General features: G+C 46.2%; 2 protein-coding genes across 18 annotated transcripts in view; both read left to right on the forward strand.

The window, feature by feature from the left end:
* The window catches only part of LOC135507016 (GRB2-associated-binding protein 1-like), a 73,605-nt gene extending 62,599 nt beyond the window's left edge, over positions 1-11,006 (forward strand). For 3 of the 9 annotated variants that reach the window (XM_064926498.1, XM_064926497.1, XM_064926500.1), the window contains exons 9-13: positions 2,693-2,782; positions 3,958-4,051; positions 4,435-4,552; positions 8,059-8,187; positions 8,871-11,006. In XM_064926498.1, the coding sequence (XP_064782570.1) occupies positions 2,693-2,782; positions 3,958-4,051; positions 4,435-4,552; positions 8,059-8,187; positions 8,871-9,029 (590 nt within the window). In that variant the 3' untranslated portion in view covers positions 9,030-11,006. Of the gene's footprint in view, positions 1-2,692; positions 2,783-3,957; positions 4,052-4,434; positions 4,553-8,058; positions 8,188-8,870 lie in introns of those variants that run through there. The other 6 variants (XM_064926501.1, XM_064926502.1, XM_064926499.1 and 3 more) reach the window with 5 other exon arrangements.
* An 85-nt stretch (positions 11,007-11,091) lies between these two features.
* Positions 11,092-20,007, forward strand: part of LOC135507014 (type II inositol 3,4-bisphosphate 4-phosphatase-like) — a 333,119-nt gene continuing 324,203 nt past the window's right edge. For all 9 annotated transcript variants that reach the window (XM_064926488.1, XM_064926482.1, XM_064926486.1 and 6 more), the window contains exon 1: positions 11,092-11,604. The gene's annotated coding sequence lies outside the window, so the exon portion shown is untranslated. The remainder of the gene's footprint in view (positions 11,605-20,007) is intronic.

Genomic DNA, 20,007 nt, shown 5'->3' on the forward strand with positions numbered 1-20,007 from the left:
TCCACCCTCCTCTCAGCCTTCTCTTTTAGTTTAGCCCACTAGCCTCTCCCGCTCACCTCATCCACCCTCCTCTCAGCCTTCTCTTTTAGTTTAGCCCACTAGCCTCTCCCTCATCCCCCTCCTCTCAGCCTTCTCTTTTTAGTTTAGCCCACTCACCTCATCCACCCTCCTCTCAGCCTTCTCTTTTAGTTTAGCCCACTAGCCTCTCCCGCTCACCTCATCCACCCTCCTCTCAGCCTTCTCTTTTAGTTTAGCCCACTAGCCTCTCCCGCTCACCTCATCCACCCTCCTCTCAGCCTTCTCTTTTAGTTTAGCCCACTAGCCCACCCGCTCACCTCATCCCCCTCACCTCATCCACCCTCCTCTCAGCCTTCTCTTTTAGTTTAGCCCACTAGCCTCTCATCCACGCTCACCTCATCCACCCTCCTCTCAGCCTTCTCTTTTAGTTTAGCCCACTAGCCTATCTCCCCGCTCACCTCATCCACCCTCCTCTCAGCCTTCTCTTTTAGTTTAGCCCACTAGCCTATCCTCGCTCACCTCATCCACCCTCCTCTCAGCCTTCTCTTTTAGTTTAGCCCACTAGCCTATCCTCTCCCGCTCACCTCATCCACCCTCCTCTCAGCCTTCTCTTTTAGTTTAGCCCACTAGCCTATCCTCTCCCGCTCACCTCATCCACCCTCCTCTCAGCCTTCTCTTTTAGTTTAGCCCACTAGCCTATCCTCTCCCGCTCACCTCATCCACCCTCCTCTCAGCCTTCTCTTTTAGTTTAGCCCTCTAGCCTATCCTCTCCCGCTCACCTCATCCACCCTCCTCTCAGCCTTCTCTTTTAGCTTTGCCCGCTAGCCTATCCTCTCCCGCTCACCTCATCCACCCTCCTCTCAGCCTTCTCTTTTAGCTTTGCCCGCTAGCCTATCCTCTCCCGCTCACCTCATCCACCCTCCTCTCAGCCTTCTCTTTTAGTTTAGCCCACTAGCCTCTCCCGCTCACCTCATCCACCCTCCTCTCAGCCTTCTCTTTTAGCTTTGCCCGCTCTCTTCCTCATTTTCTATCTCCCTCACCCCATTCAAAGGGACTTTTGTCCATGATTTCAGGGGCCCTCTCTGAGGCTTTGGGGGGGGTGACCGGCCTGGGCCACCATCACCATGGAGCACCCAGAGCGGTCACCTCTGTCCCCATTGTTGTGCCCCCCTCTGAAAGGGCCTCTTTGATGGAGCAACAGCCCCCTCCTGCCCCACCAAGGGACATTTCAATCTAGAGCGGGAAGGATTTGAATATCCCACAGGGGAGGCAGACCCAAAGCAGAGGTCATTACCAGTCACTGTCAATGGTAGAGAAGAAAGGGGGAATATGTTAGGAATCCTGAAGTCAGTCCCTCTCTGTTCACGGCTTAGAGCTTTAACTTTCAGGTCACTGACTCTTGGTTATGTTCATTCCCGTGTCTCTTCCATGGTGTCATCATGGGGTGCTGGATGTGAGTGGTTCGGTGCAAGGACATGTTAGACTGGAATGTTACTGTAGTCAGGGGCTCCTTATTACGGCGACAGGGATCGGCAAACAGCGACAGGGATCGGCGACAGGGATAGGGATACGACAGGGATACGGCGACAGGGATCGGCAAACAGTTACTTGAGTTTTTCATAACCATGGGCCATCACCGTGAACTTCCATCTCAATGCAATCTCTGTCCTCACCTAACCACCTGCTGAGTTTGGGACCTCTGTTGTCCAGCCTGTGTGTTCTTGTAGGGCTGTTGTGTTCTGTTGGTTTCAGGGTCAATCTCTCGAGCCTTCCCTCTGGCTCGCCGGCTCTGGTACAAATCCCAAATCAAATCGACCGCTAGACCCTATGCACTTGGTGAAAGTTTGACCATATTGCTTTAACAAATCAATTCCTCTCAGATCTCCACAATTGAATAGGGTCCAGGGGTCCATTTGGGATTGGGCCTCGCTTGCTTGGTTTGGTTCTGTAGGCGAGGTCTTGTGAGGCTGAAGCATCTGTGGTCGATGCAAACAAGTAGCTTCATTCATTCACTTTCCTTATGGCTCTGTTATGGGGTCAATTATAAATGTCTGTCATGGTTTTATCTGGAGTGCGCTGTGTTTTCTGGCTATAGTGAGGGTTATACATAAGGTTATAACGTCGGTCTGCTGGTGTACAGATAAATGTGAGCTTTTGTCTGCTGTTGTGGATATGTTGATGCACTAAAAATGACTCACCTCTCAGTGGATCTTCCACACTCATACTGGTGCATGTTGTTGTCCTGTCAAGTCTCTAGTCAGAACCCTGTAACATGGCTGGCCTCAGAGGGAGTACAGCTACGACCGGAAGTTAGTTTTTCATAGCTGGTTAGGAGACATAGGTTAAGGTTAGGAAAATGTTCTCCTAACCTGCTATGAAAAGTCACTCCCGGTCGTAGCTGTACTCCCTCTAGTCAACCATGTTGCGTGGAGTGAGGTGCATGATGGGAAATGTTAGCGTCTGCTGTTGCCATGGTGACGGTCCTGTCTTTACTGTATATACACCAATAGGGACGAAGCAATGGTAGGGTGGAAGTAGTGAGTTGTCTCTCAACAAAGTCTGTTGATCTGTCGGCTTTGCATGGCAGGTTTTTTTTTTAAAATAGGGGTTACAATGATGTCATCGTTTTATCAATGATGGTAATGTGAAAAGTCTTCTTTTTTTAACCAATCAGGTCAGAGTCCTAAAATAATAAGAGCAAAGGGGGTTGGTTTAGAGCGAACCGACTCTCAGACCGTAGGAGAGTTCCCAAGACGACGCAAGGGTAGGTACTACCAAACAACGACGCCTGAAACCTGGCTCTGAATACTCTCATTCTCTCCCAACGTGTCTGAACTCAACGCATGCTTCTGAATGTTCTCCTGTGACCGGTGACATCACATGGTATCCTGTTTCATCCAATCAACTAACTCCTGGACCAGCAAGGGCCCCTGTTCTGTTCAGTTGTCGTTTCTGATTCCACATTTTGTTCTCATAACACGTTTTTGAACCTCACCAACACCCGAGAGATGTTATCCTCTAGGCTTCTTCAGGAAATGGTGGAAAGATCATATCTCAGGGTGGGAGATCTCCAGTACGCAGGAGAACGTTGTCAGTGTACTAGTGTACCGCACCAACAACCACATCTCAAGCCCACATATTCAAAGTAATCAATAGCATTAATGATTTGCACCAGTACAGTAATTGATTCTTAGGTTAGTGACACACAAACACACCAGTGATGGACTGTTCTAACCAACTACCTCTTGTCTTTTTAACACTGACCCGCATGCTCCTGTTTCAACATGTAATTCTATCATGTGCTCTTTATTGTATTTGTAATGGAAGAAAGTTTATTGCTCAGGTACGATGAATGATATTTTCCCCTCTTTATGTTCTGTTCAGATATGTGTGTGTGTATAGATATATATATATATACACACACACACACACACACACACACACACACACACACACACACACACACACACACACACACACACACACACACACATCTCTGGTTTGCATGAAGGGTGTTTAGTGCTGTACTGTAGGCTGAGAAGTGTTAGTGCTGCTGTCCTGTAGACTGCAGCACCAGATGGCGTTTTCTAGCCAGGCTGAGGGAGCTATGCTGAATGTGTTTCTATAGTACCCGGGTTGCCAGATTGGGCTCTGTTACGTTAACCATGCGGGAGCAGTTGGCTGTGGACACTCAATGTGGACGTGCTCTATAAACCTATAACCAATTGATTACATTTTTGTATTACACTCAACTTCTCATATTGGAATCTAGCCTACAGTTTTAGTCTTGCAAGGAGATTTTGTGGCATTTAGGGACCTCTGTTGGACAAATGAAAGCCTACATCCCCACCACCTTTTGTATGGTGGAATGGAATGTATTGTGTTGCAATGATGGTACGTGATGAGACTGACGGGGGTGTTTGCCCCTCCCCTCTACAGCCAAGCCCGCCCCTTTGGAGATCAAGCCCCTTCCTGAGTGGGAGGAGTCATCGGCGCCCGTCCGCTCGCCTGTCACCAGGTCTTTTGCTCGGGAGTAAGTGTCTTACCCTTTGACCTTTCACCTCTACAGCAGCTCAGGGTCAAAGTGGCCCTTAGGCACAGATCTAGGATTATTGTCGCACACCGCATCCAAACCATTTGGGAGTAAAACGTAAAGCTGACCTTAGGTCAGCGTCAACTTAGTTGAATTCCTTTCTACTGCATGTGACTATAGAATGCCAAACCTATCAGAACACTAACCCTCCACGCATGACTTTAGTCACCTCATAACATGTCAAAGTAGTCATGTCTTAGAAAATAGCTTTTTGTCTTTTTTCCAGTGAGTCATTTTTAATCTGCAGGGAACTCTGCAGGCACTGCTGCTATTTGTGTGTGTGTACCGACGGTGTGTTAAACAGTGTGTGTGATGCTGCTCAGTCCCTCCAGGTTCCCCATGCCCCCCAGGCCTCCCTCGGTGCATAGCACCGCCTCCAGCACCGACTCCGAGGACTGTGATGAGAATTATGTAGCCATGGTCTCTAAGGCAGACGAACTCGTATGTAACACACGTCCTCAACTACTCTCTTCTAAAATATTCATGTTAAATCATACAATGATTTATGTACATTTTCCAACAAAAAAACTTGTCACATTAATAAGCAAATGTTCCACATAATCAGTAGCCAATGAATTTATTACAATTATTATTCAATTACAATTCAATTATATATATTTTTTTATTCATGGTCAAGTGCACCATTTGCAATGTAATTTGTCTGATGGCATATCTTAGTGGGCTGAATATCCATAGAACATCAGTATGCAAATACACTACATAACCAAAGGTATGTGGACACCTGCTCTTCCAATGTCTCATTCCAAAATCATGGGCATTAATATGGAGTTGGTCACCCTTTGCTGCTGTCACAGCCTCCACTCTTCTAGGAAGGCTTTCCACTAGATGTTGGAACATTGCTGTAGGGACTTGCTTCCATTCAGCTACAAGCATTGGTGAGGTCGGGCTCTGATATTGGACGAATATGCCTAGATTGCAGTCAGCATTCCAATTCATCCGAAAGGTGATCGATGAGCTCTGTGCAGGCCAGTCAAGTTCTTCCACACAGATCTCGACAAACCATTTCTGTATGGATCTCGCTTTGTGCACGGGGGCATTGCCACACTGAAACAGGAAAGGGCCTTCCCCAAACTGTTGCCACAAAGTTGAAAGTACAGAATGGTCTAGAATTTGATTGTATGCTTTAGCATTAAGATTTCCCATCACTGCCTAGCCGGGAACCATGAAAAACAGTCCCAGATCATTATTCCTCCTCCACCAAACTTTACAGTTGGCACTATGCAGTGGGGCAGGTAGCGGTCTCCTGGCATCCGCCAAACCCAGATTCGTCCATTGGACTGCCAGATGGTGAAGCGTGATTCATCACTCCAGAGAATGCGTTTCCACTGCTCCAGAGTCCCAAGGCGGCGAGCTTTACACCACTCCAGCCCGCGCTTGGCATTGTGCGTGGTGCATGTGGCTGCACGGCCATGGGAACCCATTTCATGAAGCTCCCGGTGTACAGTTATTGTGCTGACCTTGCCTCCAGAGGCAGTTTGGAACTCAGTAGTGAGTGTTGCAATCAAAGACAGGCGTTTTTTTTTTTACGTCCTACACGCTTCAGCACTCGGCGGTCCCGTTCTGTGAGCTTGTGTGGCCTACCACTTCGCGGCTGATCCGTTGGTGCTCCTCAACGTTTCCACTTCACATTAACAGCACTTACAGTTGACCGGGGCAGCTTGAGTAGGGCAGATATTTTATGAACTGACTTGTTGGAAAGGTGGCATCCTATGATAGTATCATGTTGAAAGTCACAGATCGTCATTCTACTGCCAATGTTATGGCGATAGCGTGACTATATGCTTGATTTTATAAACCTGTCAGCAACGGGTGTGGCTGAAATAGCCGAATCCACTCATTTGAAAGGGTGTCCACATACTTTTGTGCATATATTGTAGTTTGACTTCTTCAAACATACTACTGTTTTTTGTGAGTGTGATGACATTGAAATGATGGTATAGTATACCTAGTAAAAGTCGTAGTCCGTTATCATCCTCCTCGGCCTCCCAAACCTCCCAATCTTTTATGGAGAAATAGATGGTTGCCACAGAAGGACTCCTCTTCAACACTTCTATTTTCTTCACCTCTTCTTTCCCTCTTCATCACTTGTCATCCTGCTTTTTTTGTCTTTTTTGTGGACATCTGGTGGACATCTCCTTCCCCCTGCAGGTATTCAGTCCATCTGGTGGACATCTCCTCCCCCCTGCAGGTATTCAGTCCATCTGGTGGACATCTCCTCCCCCCTGCAGGTATTCTGTCCATCTGGTGGACATTCCTTCCCCCTGTATTCCCATCTGGTGGACATCTCCTTCCCCCTGCAGGTATTCAGTCCATCTGGTGGACATCTCCTTCCCCCCAGCAGGTATTCAGTCAGGTATTCTGTCCATCTGGTGGACATCTCCTCCCCCCTGCAGGTATTCTGTCCATCTGGTGGACATCTCTTCCCCCCTGCAGGTATTCAGTCCATCTGGTGGACATCTCCTTCCCCCTGCAGGTATTCTGTCCATCTGGTGGACATCTCCTTCCCCCTGCAGGTATTCTGTCCATCTGGTGGACATCTCCTTCCCCCCTGCAGGTATTCTGTCCATCTGGTGGACATCTCCTTCCCCTGCAGGTATTCTCCTTCCCCCTGGACATCTCCTTCCCCCCCCTGCAGGTATTCAGTCCATCTGGTGGACATCTCCTCTGGTGGACCCCCTGCAGGTATTCTGTCCATCTGGTGGACATCTCCTTCCCCCTGCAGGTATTCTGTCCATCTGGTGGACATCTCCTTCCCCCTGCAGGTATTCAGTCCATCTGGTGGACATCTCCTCCCCCTGCAGGTATTCTGTCCATCTGGTGGACATCTCCTTCCCCCCTGCAGGTATTCTGTCCATCTGGTGGACATTTTCTTTTTTGCTTCTTCTATTCTTCTAACTTGTTTTTCCTCCATCAGTTCTCAAGGACCCTTTTTGTTGACTGGTCAGATAAATTATTTTCCCTGGCTCAGGCTCCATGATCTGGTGGTTTAGGCACGTGAATGTGACCAGGGTTTGATTTCTGTCTCCACCTTTCCCACTTTGTCTCCCAATTTGTCTCGACACTGTTTAGTCTTCCCGCTGTTTCTAATCTGTCTGAATACAGCAAAAATGTCCTCAATACTTTTTTTTTCTATAAATATTTATTTTCCCGGTGGGTGTCATAAATTGAACAGCACAATCACTGTTTAACGTTGTTCCATTCTCTCCTAAAGGAAATTATCTTAACTATACTAAATTGACTGGTTAATTTCACCAACAACAAATGGGTAATTTCCTGTATAGTATGTCTGCTTGATTGTTTGTTTTCCGGGTCTTTATGACCTTTTTATTGATATGTTTTCCCTTATCGTTTCTTCACCTTTACCTAATGTTTACTTCCTGTTGCTTTTTTCACTCATATTTTTTCCTAGTCCCTCTCTTCCTCCTCCCCTCTCAGTATATCCTGTGTTGTTTGACCTCTGACCTTTCCCTGCTGTCTCTGTAGAGAGGAGTCCTTCTACTGCACTGTCCCCATCACCCCTGTTAAGAGGGAGATGGAGGGCCTTGACACCTTAGAGGAGGTGAGACGGGTTGCCAAGTGTGGTTAGACAAGCTGCCTGGGTTGCCAGTTTGGAGCCTAACCGGAGATGCCCATAGAGCCTATGCTCTCACTGCATGGTGTGGGTTGTGGTGTAATTTCCCCCCCAAACCCCACTAAGATGTCAGACACCGTCTGCAGTGGTAGTGTACATGTTGACGTGACTTGAGGTTTGCGTAATACATCAATGTATTGTTTAATAGTAGACTGTTCTAGTACTGTCTCCATTGTAGCTGTACTACCACTCCTCTTGCCCACTCCTAGAGTGTAGCACTAACATTTAATCATGCTCTGTGAGTGTCATCATCCCCTTATCTCCACTGTAACATGGTATCTCCCTTGTTGCTTAGAACATGAAGCTGGGTGTGTCCATGACGGCGGACGGGGGGAGCAGCCCAATGGTGAAGCCCAAGGGAGACAAGCAGGTGGAGTACCTGGACCTAGACCTAGACCCTGGCAAGTCTACCCCACCACGGAAGGTGAGACCTCTCTCTCACACACTCTCTCTCACACACTCTCTCTCACACACTCTCTCTCACACACTCTCTCTCACACACTCTCTCTCACACACTCTCTCTCACACACACTCTCTCTCACACACTCTCTCTCACACACTCTCTCTCACACACTCTCTCTCACACACTCTCTCTCTCACACACACTCTCTCTCTCACACACACACTCTCTCTCTCACACACACTCTCTCTCTCACACACACTCTCTCTCTCACACACACACACTCTCTCTCACACACTCTCTCTCTCACACACTCTCTCTCTCTCTCTCTCTCACTCACACACTCTCTCTCTCACACACTCTCTCTCTCACACACACTCTCTCTCTCTCACACACACACTCTCTCTCTCACACACACTCTCTCTCTCACACACTCTCTCTCTCACACACTCTCTCTCTCACACTCTCTCTCACACACTCTCTCTCTCACACACTCTCTCTCACACACTCTCTCTCACTCTCTCTCTCACACACTCACTCTCTCACACACTCTCTCTCTCACACACCACTCTCACACACTCACTCTCACACACTCTCACTCACACACTCTCTCTCTCACACACTCTCTCTCACTCACTCTCTCTCTTTCTCTCTCTTTCTCACTCACTCACTCACACTACTATTGACCTGTGTGTGTTCCTCTCCAGAAGAAGAGTAATGGGATTGGTCTGGCGGTGTCAGATGAGCGGGTGGACTACGTGGTGGTGGACCAGCAGCGGACGCAGGCCCTCAAGAGCACCCGGGAGGCCTGGAACGATGGACGCCAGTCCACAGAGACAGACACCTCCACCAAAGGGCCCAAGTGACCCCCAGCTATAGCCCCACACTGCTGGGCCGCAGACATTACTCCAAGCCCTGGCTCGGGCCCCGGCCTTCACCTCCTCCAGACTCCTAGTGCCGAAGTGAAGGGGCCGGTGGACCTCCAGGGCCGCTGAACTGTCTTTAGTTTACACTGCCATCAGTCAGTCTGAGGACAGAACAGCGACAGCACAGCGCCCCTCTGTGGCAGACAGGGGGTATGTGCCAGGAATAAGCTGAATGCAGTATGGATGCAAGTAGGTTTGATTGACGTATCAGTCCTCACCTGCCTGATATGGGGACTCTGTAAAGACATTACCACATCCACAAAGACTTGGAGTCTGGAACACTTACTGCCACTTATGGTAGATTTTTCCTCTAGTTGGTTGGAGAATGACCAGGAGACAACTTAAAGACATTTCCTTTATGATTACATCACAACACTGTGGGACACTGTCTGGAGTCTGTTTTGGGAGAGAATGAGTCATCTCTTTCAGAATGCTTAGTGTCTACTTAATACTTCACTGCCAAGGTTGCCTAGTTTTGCTGGTAGGAAATTGGGCCATTTTTCTCTTGTACAGGTCTAATATTATCCAAAACATTGTAAGAGAAAACCAGGTTTTCTTAGTGAAAAACTTGTTGTGAATGCAAGGAAATAGAATACAAGTAACTTTTTCTGAAATGCAACTGACCAAGTGCTCAATCAAAGGTTTTGGATTCACTGAAACAACGTCATTTAATCGACTGAGAAACGATTCTCTTCCTCGTTTAGTTTTTAGTGGAAGAGGAAACGGCTTGACATTTGCAAAACAAAAAGAGTTGTACAAAGTGTTATGTATATAAACAGAAAGTGTCCTTTATTCAACACTATATACAGTGTGTGGAAATTCTGCAGGGTGGAATTCTATACGCTCTCCGAGATGGTATCGGGACATGTGATATGAGATGACAGAATCAACTGTGACGGCTTTTAAGGGAAGCTCCCCGACACTTTCTGTGAGTTATGCAAAGGTGTCAAACGTAGGTTTATAGGAGAGAGAAATCAGGTACGCATTCAAATACTAATAACAGCTATTTCCATTTCTAATTTATTTTGAGTTATCTCAACGATGGATGTCCAAGTAATCTATAAACGGACAGATTTGATGCTATAGAGCAAAGTGCTGTTGAAAATGCCTTCTCAACGAGCGCCAGTCAACTAGTTTCAGGAGTTTATTGTGATGGCGTGTGTCGATTTCATTATCTCTCTTAGGTTTTAATTTATTTCAACAGGATTCACACACACACGCCGTTCTGGGGTCTGATGTGTCTGATGCCTTACGATCTACTTTACTTGATATGTCTTTGTAAATAGTGAAAAATTGTGATGTTTTACCTAAGAAGAAAATACTTCAGAATCATAGTGTTTTTTTTCATGACGACTATTGGCTTTACTAACTTTCCAGGGACCCTATTCACTTTCCAGGGACCCTATTCACTGTCTGAGTAGGAGTGCAGAAGCCGCTTTCCCGAAAGCATCTTAAGGCTAAATTCATTGTTAGAACCATAGGATCCTACGGTTCTAATGATGAACTTAGCCTTGAGATAGTTTTGGGAACCCGGCCTTGGTTTAGGATCAGGTCTCCACTGTTCATGTAATCTTAGTCATTGTAAAAGGAAAAACCAACTGATTCTAGATCAGCACTCTTACGCTGAGATTCTTCATGAATACAGGCCCATTTCTCTCTCTAAGTCCTAAGCATGTTTTACCAGGAGAATTAGTCTTTGCTGTATATATTTGCACCAACTATTCCAGCATGTATCATTTGAATTGAAAACCTGTGCCTGTACTGTCATTTCCATACTACTTAATTCTCACCATCCCATTGCAGGGTTGTCTTGTCTCGAGACCAACTGCAAAACGTTGATGCTTTATCTTTTCTTTTATGAATCAGAAGAGAAACATTTCCATTTGAAAGTTAACTAAATAAAACAACCTTTTTTGAGTCTGTTTGTCACCTACACCCTACAGTATGTCACATATGTATTTAAAAGATGTTGGCGTACTATAGGGAGGAAAACAATGAGAGGAAAGAGAAATGAAAAGAACAAAGGCCAGGAAGTCCCACCCACTGAGGCTGGTGGGAGGAGCTAGAGGACATGCTCATTATAATGCCTGGAATGGAGTCTAACATGGTTTGTGTTTGTAATGGCTGGAATGGAATAGATGGTCAATGAGCCTATCCTCCTGTAACTCCTCACACCAGCCTCCTCTGGACCACAGACATTTCTATGGAGGAATGAGAAATGCACGCACAAAGTGATGTGCTGTACTAAATTGTGCCATTCTGTTTCAGGAAGTGTCCAAATGCCTACCACTTCCCCAATCAATGATTACCTCACCTGTTCACTATTCTCTCCTTTTAGTTTGATATTATCTCCATTTAGCCACCAAGGGAAAAAAACTCTTCAACATGCAGTTATTTGCATAGAAATCTAATCTCTCACATTTCAGTAATTTCCCTTGAAGATTTGGAGCAACATGTAATCTGGATGAAAAGGGGACAGTTGTCAATGTATGGGAAGTGTGCTTGGACTGAGTGGGTAAGTGTCTGTAGAAAGATGAGAGAATTGATTGCACTTAGGGTTTTTGTACTACATTGGCTGCATTAAGACAGCCAACCCAATTCAGATTTTTTTTTCTTCACTAATTGGTCTTTTGACCAAACAGATCAGCTCTGAAAAAATCAAATTGGGATGCCTGTGTAAACGCACCCTTCTAGCCTTTACTCTTCTCTTGTCACTGTTTGACACAGTAGCTTGCAGAGAGACGTATGTGCACTAATATTACATTAGCATGTTCCTGTCATTTTGACACATTTAAATGGAAATCCAATTATAAAAGGACTAATCATAATTAGTCAAGTACTTGAGGAGCAGTGGAAACTTCTATGTTTATTCTATGATTAATCTTCAACACACTTTTTTTTATTTCTTTGTGTCTGATCCAAATTTTTAGCATATCTGATTCAAACAACCAAAAATGACATGACATGGAATCAGATATTTCAAGGTACATTTCAAACCACCACCGTATGTGGTTTGAAAATCAGATAAAAATCAGATTTCAGGCCATGCGACTAGTCTGAACATTCAAATCTGATTTGCCCTCAAGTGGTTTTTAGACTTACCTGGCATATCCTGTTGCTTGCTAGCTTTTCTGTCAACAGTTTTACTGAAATGTGGTAGCTTACTAGCTAGCTTGTTAATTGTTTAGAAACTAATTAGTGAATGTGCTAAACAGCTACCTTGGTAGTTAGTTGATTGCTGTGGCTTGGCAAAAAAGACGGGGTTGAAAGTTGGATCATCTTATCCTTCGAGGCTTTAAAAGCGTTTTAACACTGATTTTGAACATTCAGAGCAACTGGCAAACATCCATGGCAGGCATTGTCACTTTAGCATGCTACACACGTAGTTGTGCTCAATCTGATGTGAAAAGATCTGTGATTGGTCAAAAGACCAATTAGTGTAAAAATAATAATTAAAGACCAGAATTGAGCTACCTTTATAAACGCAGCCTTCAAGCCTCTACTTCAGTTCTTTTGTCTCTTTTTTGCCACAGTAGCTTGTAGAGAGACTTCTTACGTGCACTCAAATGAGCATTTCATGTCATTGTTGACAGTTTAAATGGAAATCAGCAGAGGACCTAATCATAATTAGTCTCTCATTGAACTTGTTGTGGAAATGTGGCAGGTGGAGATGGCCTGAAGTACTCCAGTTTCTATTATGATTCATCCTCAACACATTGTTATTTTTATGTCTGTGTTTTCCATAGTTCCCAATTTATTTACTTCTACTGTCGGGATCTTTAAGTTGGGCGTATTCCATAAATTATGAGCATGGCATTGTTCTTGGATGTCTAATGTTTTGTTCTGTTTTGTCTCACTGTTCCTCTGGTTGAAAAATAATGGTTAGAAAGAGGAACCACCTTGTAAAACAATGGGTGGGGTCTGATAGGAACCACCATGTAAAACAATGGGTAGGGACTGATAGGAACCACTATGTAAAACAATGGGTAGGGACTGATAGGAACCACCATGTAAAACAATGGGTGGGGTCTGATAGGAACCACCATGTAAAACAATGGGTGGGGACTGATAGGAACCACCATGTAAAACAATCGGTAGGGACTGATAGGAACCACCATGTAAAACAATCGGTAGGGACTGATAGGAACCACCATGTAAAACAATGGGTAGGGACTGATAGGAACCACCATGTAAAACAATGGGTGGGGACTGATAGGAACCACCATGTAAAACAATGGGTGGGGACTGATAGGAACCACCATGTAAAACAATGGGTGGGGACTGATAGGAACCACCATGTAAAACAATGGGTGGGGACTGATAGGAACCACCATGTAAAACAATGGGTGGGGACTGATAGGAACCACCATGTAAAACAATGGGTAGGGACTGATAGGAACCACCATGTAAAACAATGGGTGGGGACTGATAGGAACCACCATGTAAAACAATGGGTAGGGTCTGATAGGAACCACCATGTAAAACAATGGGTGGGGACTGATAGGAACCACCATGTAAAACAATGGGTGGGGACTGATAGGAACCACCATGTAAAACAATGGGTGGGGTCTGATAGGAACCACCATGTAAAACAATGGGTAGGGTCTGATAGGAACCACCATGTAAAACAATGGGTGGGGTCTGATAGGAACCACCATGTAAAACAATGGGTGGGGTCTGATAGGAACCACCATGTAAAACAATGGGTGGGGTCTGATAGGAACCACCATGTAAAACAATGGGTGGGGTCTGATAGGAACCACCATGTAAAACAATGGGTGGGGTCTGATAGGAACCACCATGTAAAACAATGGGTGGGGTCTGATAGGAACCACCATGTAAAACAATGGGTGGGGTCTGATAGGAACCACCATGTAAAACAATGGGTAGGGAATAGGAACCACCATGTAAAACAATGGGTGGGGTCTGATAGGAACCACCATGTAAAACAATGGGTGGGGACTGATAGGAACCACCATGTAAAACAATGGGTGGGGAACCACCATGTAAAACTGATAGGAACCACCATGTAAAACAAAACAATGGGTGGGGTCTGATAGGAACCACCATGTAAAACAATGGGTAGGGTCTGATAGGAACCACCATGTAAAACAATGGGTAGGGACTGATAGGAACCACCATGTAAAACAATGGGTGGGGACTGATAGGAACCACCATGTAAAACAATGGGTAGGGTCTGATAGGAACCACCATGTAAAACAATGGGTAGGGTCTGATAGGAACCACCATGTAAAACAATGGGTAGGGTCTGATAGGAACCACCATGTAAAACAATGGGTAGGGACTGATAGGAACCACCATGTAAAACAATGGGTAGGGTCTGATAGGAACCACCATGTAAAACAATGGGTAGGGACTGATAGGAACCACCATGTAAAACAATGGGTGGGGTCTGATAGGAACCACCATGTAAAACAATGGGTGGGGACTGATAGGAACCACCATGTAAAACAATGGGTGGGGACTGATAGGAACCACCATGTAAAACAATGGGTAGGGTCTGATAGGAACCACCATGTAAAACAATGGGTAGGGTCTGATAGGAACCACCATGTAAAACAATGGGTAGGGACTGATAGGAACCACCATGTAAAACAATGGGTAGGGACTGATAGGAACCACCATGTAAAACAATGGGTAGGGACTGATAGGAACCACCATGTAGGGTCTGATAGGAACCACCATGTAAAACAATGGGTAGGTTCTGATAGGAACCACCATGTAAAACAATGGGTAGGGACTGATAGGAACCACCATGTAAAACAATGGGTAGGGACTGATAGGAACCACCATGTAAAACAATGGGTAGGGTCTGATAGGAACCACCTTGTAAAACAATGGGTAGGGACTGATAGGAACCACCATGTTTTCTGATAGGAACCACCTTGTAAAACAATGGGTAGGGTCTGATAGGAACCACCTTGTAAAACAATGGGTAGGGACTGATAGGAACCACCATGTTTTCTGATAGGAACCACCATGTAAAACAATGGGTAGGGACTGATAGGAACCACCATGTAAAACAATGGGTAGGGACTGATAGGAACCACCATGTAAAACAATGGGTAGGGACTGATAGGAACCACCATGTAAAACAATGGGTAGGGACTGATAGGAACCACCATGTAAAACAATGGGTGGGGACTGATAGGAACCACCATGTAAAACAATGGGTGGGGTCTGATAGGAACCACCATGTAAAACAATGGGTAGGGACTGATAGGAACCACCATGTAAAACAATGGGTAGGGACTGATAGGAACCACCATGTAAAACAATGGGTAGGGACTGATAGGAACCACCATGTAAAACAATGGGTGGGGTCTGATAGGAACCACCATGTAAAACAATGGGTAGGGTCTGATAGGAACCACCATGTAAAACAATGGGTAGGGACTGATAGGAACCACCATGTAAAACAATGGGTAGGGAACTGATAGGAACCACCATGTAAAACAATGGGTAGGTTCTGATAGGAACCACCATGTAAAACAATGGGTAGGGACTGATAGGAACCACCATGTAAAACAATGGGTAGGGACTGATAGGAACCACCATGTAAAATAATGGGTAGGGACTGATAGGAACCACCATGTAAAACAATGGGTAGGGACTGATAGGAACCACCACGTAAAACAATGGGTAGGGACTGATAGGAACCACCATGTAAAACAATGGGTAGGGACTGATAGGAACCACCATGTAAAATAATGGGTGGGGACTGATAGGAACCACCATGTAAAACAATGGGTAGGGACTGATAGGAACCACCATGTAAAACAATGGGTAGGGACTGATAGGAACCACCATGTAAAACAATGGGTAGGGTCTGATAGGAACCACCATGTAAAACAATGGGTAGGGACTGATAGGAACCACCATGTAAAACAATGGGTAGGGTCTGATAGGAACCACCATGTAAAACAATGGGTAGGGACTGATAGGAACCACCACGTAAAACAATGGGTAGGGACTGATAGGAACCACCAAGTAAAACAATGGGTAGGGACTGATAGGAACCACCACGTAAAACAATGGGTAGGGACTGATAGGAACCACCATGTAAAACAATGGGTAGGGACTGATAGGAACCACCATGTAAAACAATGGGTAGGGACTGATAGGAACCACCATGTAAACTGTTAATTTATCTTTGTCAGTCTTGCCATTGCTGTTGACCAATTACACCACTAGGGGGCATTGTTGCTTGACAAACCAGTGAAGAAGTTGACGGGCTCTTCCACATTGGCCGTCACTTTGAGCGCTGCAGTACATTCTGAGAAAGATTGATGGACATTGTTTCTTTCTTGACAACAACACCCGAGTTGAATGTTCAACTATGTTATTATGGAATAGGAGTAATGATATGTAGCCTAAACTTACATTTTGTAACAGTTTTATTTATTGGACTTCATATACATGGGAATGGTAGAAACACCTTCAGGACCAGTATCCTAGACACAGATTAAACCTCGTCCTTGACTAAAAAGCGTCCTTAATGTAGAATCTCAACTGGAAGTGTTTTCAGTGGAGGACTAGGCAGGGAAACCGTCTGTCTGTGTATGTTGGAAGCTGCAGGATCAGCTAAAGGTTGAATGTGATAAGTTCTACTCCAGTGGTTATGATGAAACAACTGGCACCACTTCAATGAATCCACATTGTTATTCAACCCAAGTCCTGTGGGCGGACATTAACCCAAGACACCCTCTTAAATCTCACACTTTTACTTTTAGCCACACATAACATCAAAGTAACTTTGCAAAGGGCATAAATACTATATCACAACATAGTCCACTAGTACAGTATATCATGACAGAATTCTTTCCCAGTCCCAGAGATATTCGGCAACACCTCAACATAAATCTCTGAGTACTTCCTCTAACCCGCGTCACACAGATTTATGGCGTTGAAACCGGTCTCCCATTTATTCCTCAAATACAGAAGTGCTCGAGCAAATGGCGCTAGGCTAGCTACTGTTGGGCGGCCATCTTTAATCCTACAAATCACTACTCCTCCACATCTGAAGATAGATTTACTCCTTGGCTACAGTCACAGATGTCTGTGTTCTGCTGTACTGCATTAAGACGCTGATCGCTGAGTAAAGAACCTAATTGAAGTAAATTAGTTGTGATTGACAGTCTATTGCTGTCATGCATGGGTGTCAAACTCATTCCCTGGAGGGCCTAGTGTCTGCTGGCTTTAGGGTTTTCCTTTCAATGAAGATCTAGACAACCAGGTGAGGGGGGCTCCTTACTAATTACTGACCTTAATTAATCAATCAAGTTCAAAGGGAGGAGCGTAAACCCACAGACACTCGGCCTCCATGGAATGAGTTTGACACGTGGTGTAGTGGGACAGAGTGGGAAGCAGTGATATTGCTACTGGGTTAGCTACATTACCTGGGTTGTCTCTACCAGGGCTACTGTATGCAAGCATTCATATTGCTGTAACATCATATACCCAAATGTTATGTTTGTCTCAGGTGTTTACCAAGAAAAGTGACGTGGTGTCCACTTTGTTGTTTGAGCCACAGATGGCCCCTTTAATTTCCCTCCTTTTGTCCAATAGGTGACGAAGCCTGTTGACTGTCACTCTGCTACTCAATGCTCATGATTGTGTGCTTTGTTAGTTTTACTAAAACGTAATACCCATTTCCATACAGTATACAAGCTGGTCGCTGTGACCGTTTTTACCTCACATTCTCTGCGGTGCTGAACGTCGAGGTACTGATATGCCTCGTTATAAGAATAATGGCTTACATTTGTTTGGAGAATGTAGAACCCATTTAGCGTTCCTTTATCGGTGTTATTCTGACTTCAAACACTTTGTAGTCAATAGAGATGAAGGATAAAGGCGTTTTGTTTTAGGTTGCTGACAAGCATTTTAATGTAGAGATTTTAGATATCAAACCAGTCTGGGATCTTGAGAAGCCACTGGAGGTGTGTGTGTGTGTGTGTGTGTGTGTGTGTGTGTGTGTGTGTGTGTGTGTGTGTGTGTGTGTGTGTGTGTGTTAGGGCTGTGACAATACCAGTATCGCAATATTCTTTCCATGGCAAAAATTAAAACACAAAGCAGACCAATCTCTTTGGTCCTTTAAAAACCTGCTGTATGTAACATATTGTACTACAGCTTAGAAAATAAATACAAGTGACTCTGGATGACAACATGATGTTTGTTTCCAACATTAGAGCTGATTTCTAAACAAGTTCAATCCGCTTTGTGTTTTGTTCCCTTACCTTCATAGTAACGAGTATCACCATACTGGTATCGTCCCGGCCCGAGTGTGTGTGCGTGCTTGTGTGTGTTTGACAATGTGTTCATGTTGAGAAAGATACAGAGAGAGTATGTGGGTGCATTTTTGGGAGGAAGAGCAGTAGAGGGAGTGTGAGTGTATTTTTTTGGCACTAGTTCAGAGTTGGAGAGAGACTGTGTGCATATTTATGGGAGAAGGAGAGAGAAAGACGGAGGAGGAGGGTGTGTGTGTGTGTGTGTGTGTGTGTGTGTGTGTGTGTGTGCTTCTCCATGCAGATTGGGATGTGAGGCTCTCTCTGCTGTATCTTTGACAGTGTGTGAGTAATGGAACAGTCCCTCGGTTCCAAACAGGGCCAACAGAATAATGATGAGCCTGGCTGGGAGGCTGGGGGAGGGTGAGAGCTGCTCCTGGGTGAGCTGTGAGCTCCGGGCCTGCCTGCCTGACTGTCCTGCTGGACCTCTGCCTGGACTGATGGGAGCTGTCAATAACTGAGCCCTGGACTCGCCTGGGCTGCACAACCCTGCCAGCATGTCTCTGGCTGTGGGTCTGCCTGTCTGTCTATCTGTCTGCCAGCCTCTTCTCTAAGTCTGACTGTTTGCCTGCTGTTTGCCTGATTGGGGGAGTGTGTCTATCTGTATTGGGTGTATTATCCTGTCAGTCAGTCTGTCTAGCTTATCAGAGTCTATGTGGCCACCTGTATGTCCTTGTGTGTGTCCATGTGTCTCACTGGCAGCCTGCCTGTCTGTCTACCTCTAGTGCTCTTTCATTCTGCATGCCTATCTGTTTCCCTCGCCCCCTCCAGACTCCCACCCAGCCGTCTCCCTCTCTCCTTCCAGACTCCTACCCAGCCGTCTCCCTCTCTCCCTCCAGACTCCCACCTAGCCGCCTCCCACTCTCCCTCCAGACTCCCACCCAGCCGTCTCCCATTCTTCCTCCAGACTCCCACCCAGCCGTCTCCCATTCTTCCTCCAGACTCCCACCCAGCCGTCTCCCTCTCTCCCTCCAGACTCCCACCCAGCCGTCTCCCTCTCTCCCTCCAGACTCTCACCTAGCCGCCTCCCACTCTCCCTCCAGACTCCCACCCAGCCGTCTCCCATTCTTCCTCCAGACTCCCACCCAGCCGTCTCCCTCTCCCCCTCCAGACTCCCACCAAGCCGTCTCCCTCTCCCCCTCCAGGCTCCCACCAAGCCGTCTCCCTCTCCCCCTCCAGACTCCCACCCAGCCGTCTCCCACTCTCCCTCCAGACTCCCACCCAGCCGTCTCCCACTCTCCCTCCAGACTCCCACCCAGCCGTCTCCCACTCTCCCTCCAGACTCCCACCCAGCCACCTCCCTCGCTCCCTCCAGACTCCCACCCAGCCGTCTCCCACTCTCCCTCCAGACTCCCACCCAGCCATCTCCCTCCAGACTCCCACCCAGCCGTCCCCCTCCAGACTCCCACCCAGCCGTCTCCATCCAGACTCCCACCCAGCCGTCTCCCACTCTCCCTCCAAACTCCCACCCAGCCGTCTCCCTCTCTCCCTCCAGACTTCCACCCAGCCATCTCCCTCTCTCCCTCCAGACTTCCACCCAGCCATCTCCCTCTCTCCCTCCAGACTCCCACCCAGCCGTCTCCCATTCTTCCTCCAGACTCCCACCCAGCCGT

Source organism: Oncorhynchus masou, chromosome 20, assembly GCF_036934945.1.
Source record: "Oncorhynchus masou masou isolate Uvic2021 chromosome 20, UVic_Omas_1.1, whole genome shotgun sequence".
NCBI lineage: Eukaryota > Metazoa > Chordata > Actinopteri > Salmoniformes > Salmonidae > Oncorhynchus > Oncorhynchus masou.